We start from the raw sequence: 6,000 nt of genomic DNA on the forward strand, positions 1-6,000 counted from the left end.
TCCCACCATTATCCTACCTCCTTATCATTATGGGGACCGCCGGACATCGTGTCGACCTACGGTAGACCAGATCTGAAAGAAATGTGTGAATCAAACACCTAAACTTCAGACTTCCTCAAACTGAACGTCAGGAACACTGTGGATCACTTTTTCTTAAGCAGCAACCAGCGTTCATTCTCAGCTTCTTCTTCTTCGATGGGTTTAACGGCGGTTGGCATCCAATGTTAATGGTGCGTTACCGCCACCATCTGGACGGGGTGTTGAATAGGAAAACAAAACAAGAACAAAAATTCATTTTTAAAATGTAATCTTTATTTAACCAGGCAAGTCAGTTAAGAACAAATTATTATTTACAATGACGGCCCACCCCGGGCCAATTGTGCGCCGCCCTATGAAATTCCCAACAACGACCAGATGTGAAACAGCCTGGAATCAAACCAGGGACTGTAGTGACACCTCTTGCACTGAGATACAGTGCCTTAGACTGCTGCACCACTCGGGAGCCCCAGGACAGGGGGAAAACGAAATCATACAAAACACGGCAACTAACAAAGGGTAACAAAATACATCACTACACTGGTCTGTGATGGAGCTACATCACTACACTGGTCTGTGATGGAGCTACATCACTACACTGGTCTGTGATGGAGCTACATCACTACACTGGCCTGTGATGGAGCTACATCACTACACTGGTCTGTGATGGAGCTACATCACTACACTGGTCTGTGATGGAGCTACATCACTACACTGGTCTGTGATGGAGCTACATCACTACACTGGTCTGTGATGGAGCTACATCACTACACTGGCCTGTGATGGAGCTACATCACTACACTGGCCTGAGATGGAGCTACATCACTACACTGGCCTGAGATGGGGCTACATCCCTACACTGGCCTGTGATGGAGCTACATCCCTACACTGGCCTGTGATGGAGCTACATCCCTACACTGGTCTGTGATGGGGCTACATCCCTACACTGGCTCAGGGGCCTGTGATGGGGCTACATCACTACACTGGCCTGTGATGGGGCTACATCACTACACTGGTCTGTGATGGAGCTACATCACTACACTGGTCTGTGATGGAGCTACATCCCTACACTGGTCTGTGATGGAGCTACATCACTACACTGGTCTGTGATGGAGCTACATCCCTACACTGGCCTGTGATGGAGCTACATCCCTACACTGGCCTGTGATGGAGCTACATCCCTACACTGGCCTGTGATGGAGCTACATCCCTACACTGGCCTGTGATGGAGCTACATCCCTACACTGGCCTGTGATGGAGCTACATCCCTACACTGGCCTGTGATGGAGCTACATCCCTACACTGGCCTGTGATGGAGCTACATCACTACACTGGTCTGTGATGGAGCTACATCCCTACACTGGCCTGTGATGGAGCTACATCACTACACTGGTCTGTGATGGAGCTACATCCCTACACTGGCCTGTGATGGAGCTACATCCCTAGACTGGCCTGTGATGGAGCTACATCCCTACACTGGCCTGTGATGGGGCTACATCCCTACACTGGCTCAGGGGCCTGTGATGGAGCTACATCCCTACACTGGCCTGTGATAGGGCTACATCCCTACACTGGCCTGTGATGGAGCTACATCCCTGCACAGGCTCAGGGGTCTGTGATGGAGCTACATCCCTGCACAGGCTCAGGGGTCTGTGATGGAGCTACATCCCTGCACAGGCTCAGGGGCCTGTGATAGAGCTACATCCCTGCACAGGCTCAGGGGTCTGTGATGGGGCTACATCCCTGCACAGGCTCAGGGGCCTGTGATAGAGCTACATCCCTGCACAGGCTCAGGGGCCTGTGATAGAGCTACATCCCTGCACAGGCTCAGGGGATTGTGATGGGGCTATATTCACCCACTGGTCTGTGATGGGGCTACATTCACCCACAGGCTCAGGGGCCTGTGATGGCGGTACATTCACAGACAGGATTTCTTTTGCCGCCTCGGGTGTGAAATCACGGGAAAAAACTAAATCGCTCAGCAGCAGTCACAATGATTCCAGATGTCTTTCATCTCTGCTTGTGGTTGATGACCACTGCAATAAATAATACAAAATCCACCGGTTTAACATGCAGTTTAACACGATCCCTCAGTTGATGAAAAACCTTCACTGGTTGTGGTGGCTATACTACCATTGTTTTTTCTCACTTCCTCCAGACAGGAGACAGGCTGGACACTCCCGACCCTTACCATCTCATTCTCCTTCAACCCTAACAGGACACTCCTTACCACCTCATTCAACCCTAACAGGACACTCCTTACCCTTACCATCTCATTCTCCTTCAACCCTAACAGGACACTCCTTACCCTTACCACCTCATTCAACCCTAACAGGACACTCCTTACCCTTACCACCTCATTCAACCCTAACAGGACACTCATTACCCTTACCACCTCATTCAACCCTAACAGGACACTCATTACCCTTACCACCTCATTCAACCCTAACAGGACACTCCTTACCACCTCATTCAACCCTAACAGGACACTCCTTACCACCTCATTCAACCCTAACAGGACACTCCTTACCCTTACCACCTCATTCTCCTTCAACCCTAACAGGACACTCCTTACCCTTACCACCTCATTCAACCCTAACAGGACACTCCTTACCCTTACCACCTCATTCTCCTTCAACCCTAACAGGACACTCCTTACCACCTCATTCTCCTTCAACCCTAACAGGACACTCCTTACCACCTCATTCTCCTTCAACCCTAACAGGACACTCCTTACCACCTCATTCTCCTTCAACTCTAACAGGACACTCCTTACCCTTGAATTCAGACGCATGTTCACCTCCACAGTTGCAGCATTTCCCTTCATCTGGCACACGATACTCTTCCCTTCTGCACACACTTGACACGTCAGTCAACTTACCTGGTAAAATAAAGGGTAAATTAAAATAAATAAATACAATTCCAGATTTTCCTGTAGACATTAAACAGATTTCCCAGGTAGCATTGGTCCAACACCTTCACTCCGACTAAAACCGAGGCTAGGGGTTCCTAGTTTCCACCACAACTGTTCTTCTTCTCTTGTATCCCTTTTTGTCACCACGGTAACCCACTCATTCTCACTTCCTGTACTATTAGCTTCCCGTTGCCGAACAGCGCCTCCTAAACTTGAAGTGCAAGTTCAAGAGAAACGTACACTATCCGTAAGGACTACAAAAGGTTTCCTGTCTGATGTCCTTGACAAGGGGAACGCTGAGAGAGTGTCAGAAGAGTCGTCCAGCTTCAGCTGTTGCCAAGGTTACCTTTCAGGAAGTACATCACCCAAATCAGAATTGTTGTTTGTTGATTGGTTGACTGTACTGCTACGTAAAAGGGCACATCACCGAACTCAGAGCTTCTTCAAAGTCCCCAGATCTGACTAACAGTCTCGTAGGTGTGCTCACACGATACCACCACGAGCCCCATAGCAATGATGTACGATGTACAAGCCATGCTTCACCAGGTAGAAAGGTATCACACGGTCATGTTGACATCCTGAGGTTCCTCTGGTGGCCTGGAGGCGACACTCACCTCTCACCTGTTGACATCCTGAGGTTCCTCTGGTGGCCTGGAGGTGACACTAACCTCTCACCTGTTGACATCCTGAGGTTCCTCTGGTGGCCTGGAGGCGACACTCACCTCTCACCTGTCGACATCCTGAGGATCCTCTGGTGGCCTGGAGGTGACACTAACCTCTCACCTGTTGACATGCTGAGGTTCCTCTGGTGGCCTGGAGGTGACACTCACCTCTCACCTGTTTGAGTAACACGTGATTGTACATCTGTTTGGAGCTGCCTCGTCACCCAGCTGTGTGAGCTATGCATTTTCTTTTAAATGACTATAGAGAAATGGGGAGGCAGGGTAGCCTAGTGGTTAGAGCGTTGGACTAGTAACCGGGAGGTTGCGAGTTCAAACCCCCGAGCTGACAAGGTACAAATCTGTCGTTCTGCCCCTGAGCTGGCAGTTAACCCACCGTTCCTAGGCCGTCATTGAAAATAAGAATTTGTTCTTAACTGACTTGCCTGGTTAAATATAGCTCAAATAAAATAAAAATGTTGGCATCCGTAGGCGGTTGACACAATCGGGAAAACAAAACATTTGATGTTGACGACGGCCTTAAAAACAAACAATAAATCAGTGTCTGTTGAAGAGGAGGCAACTTGCCAAGGATGTCACAGCTACTTGTCATGAAGGAGGATTTCATCTCTCCAAGTGGGGGAGCAATAGTCAAACTGTACTAGCTGACAGAGCTAAAGAGGTGAAACTGTTGAATTTGGACAGAGACAAACCTCCCATTGAAAGAGCATTGGGAGTTACAATGGTGGGTGGAGAGCGACACCTTTTTACCGTTAATGTTATCATAATAAGACCAACCCCACACAGGTAGGTGAGTTCTACCCATGATCCCCTGGGCTTCCTTGTTCCCTTTACCCTGCCTGCCAAACAGCTGCGTTACCAGGAGCTGCGTTACCAGGAGCTGCGTTACCAGGAGCTGTGGCTGGGATAAGAATATTTCCAGGTGATTCTCTGAAAAGTGGATGAAATGGATCAAGGATCTTCAAAATTGAAAGGTATATTAAACCATTATTAGGCTGTCTTTGACCCACTCACTCAAGCTCAACTGCACCAGTTCTCAGATGAGCAGTGAGCTAGGTTACGGGACAGTGAGCTAGGTTACGGGACAGTGAGCTAGGTTACGGAACAGTGAGCTAGGTTACGGGACAGTGAGCTAGGTTACGGGACAGTGAGCTAGGCTACGGGACAGTGAGCTAGGTTACGGGACAGTGAGCTAGGTTACGGGACAGTGAGCTACAGTGGAGGTATGTGGAAACTAGGCAGAATCCTGCTGATGATGCCTCAAGAGGACTGAGTGGAAAAAGTGGATCCATGGATCAGATGTGTAGTGGCCACTGGAACACGTGCATTTAGTTTCGCTCACATTTGATGACCCGGAGGTCAAAAATACTATTGTCGTGTGCAATATTGCCGTCAATGACATTGAAAAGCCCACCAACAAGCTGCAATCTCCATTTGGATGAAGTTGATGACTGCAGTGGCCCGGTTCCTTAAAGTGAAGAACGTGTTCCTGTCTCTTGTACAGGAAAGAAAAACAGTCAAATCTCACCAGCATATACATACATACACACAGAGAGAGAGAATCAGATGGTGAAAGACAAGATTCAAACCTACAAGACAACATGCAACGGTCAAACTAAGTCTGGATGAACTGTTGAATGCAGAAGAGGCGATCATTCGCTTCACCCAAAGACAAAGATTCCCAGTGGAGATCTTGATTTTGACAATGACTCCATCTACAGTCAAGAGAAAGGAAGTGGCACTTCCTAAATTGGATCCAGTTTTGGATGGAGTTCTCAGTGTCGGAGGACGTCTGTGTGAAAGGCAGCTATGCCTTGAAGAAGTGAAGTACCCGGTCATTCTCTCCAATGACCTTCACATATCTACACCTATCCTCCGCTTACATACATTAACAAACGGGACATGGGCGAAAGGAATCACGTGCTCTCACTTCTCCGTCAATGGTATTGGCTCGCCCAGATTGGTTCGCAGAAGATGGTAGACTTTCCACTTGAAAAGGATCCTTCCAGACATCTCACCATTTACCGATGTAGGTGTGGATTACTTTGGTCCTGTACAAATCAGAAAAGACTAAATGTAAAAAGATATCACTCTATCTACATGTATGTCCAGTAGAGAAATACACATTGGCATTGCTTACTCTCTGTTGACACAGACTCGTGTATCAACGTCATAAGAAGATTTATGTGCAGAAGAGGACAAGTGCATCACGTAAGACCGGAAAATGGGACTAACTTCGTTGGTTCTGAGAGAGAAGCTCGACTTGATTTAAACCAAGGCATGCTACAAGATGCTCTACTTAATACAATATGCTCTACTTAATACAAGATGCTCTACTTAATACAAGATGCTCTACTTAATACAAGATGC

General features: G+C 48.0%; 1 protein-coding gene across 1 annotated transcript in view; it reads right to left on the reverse strand.

Moving 5' to 3' along the window:
- Nucleotides 1-161, reverse strand: part of LOC124011574 (PDZ and LIM domain protein 7-like) — a 104,629-nt gene extending 104,468 nt beyond the window's left edge. Inside the window, exon 1 of the mRNA XM_046325031.1 lies at nucleotides 18-161. Coding sequence (XP_046180987.1) covers nucleotides 18-47 — 30 coding nt within the window. The 5' untranslated portion in view covers nucleotides 48-161. The remainder of the gene's footprint in view (nucleotides 1-17) is intronic.
- Nucleotides 162-6,000: the final 5,839 nt, after the last annotated feature.

The sequence above is a fragment of the Oncorhynchus gorbuscha genome, linkage group LG23 (genome assembly GCF_021184085.1).
Source record: "Oncorhynchus gorbuscha isolate QuinsamMale2020 ecotype Even-year linkage group LG23, OgorEven_v1.0, whole genome shotgun sequence".
Taxonomy (NCBI): domain Eukaryota; kingdom Metazoa; phylum Chordata; class Actinopteri; order Salmoniformes; family Salmonidae; genus Oncorhynchus; species Oncorhynchus gorbuscha.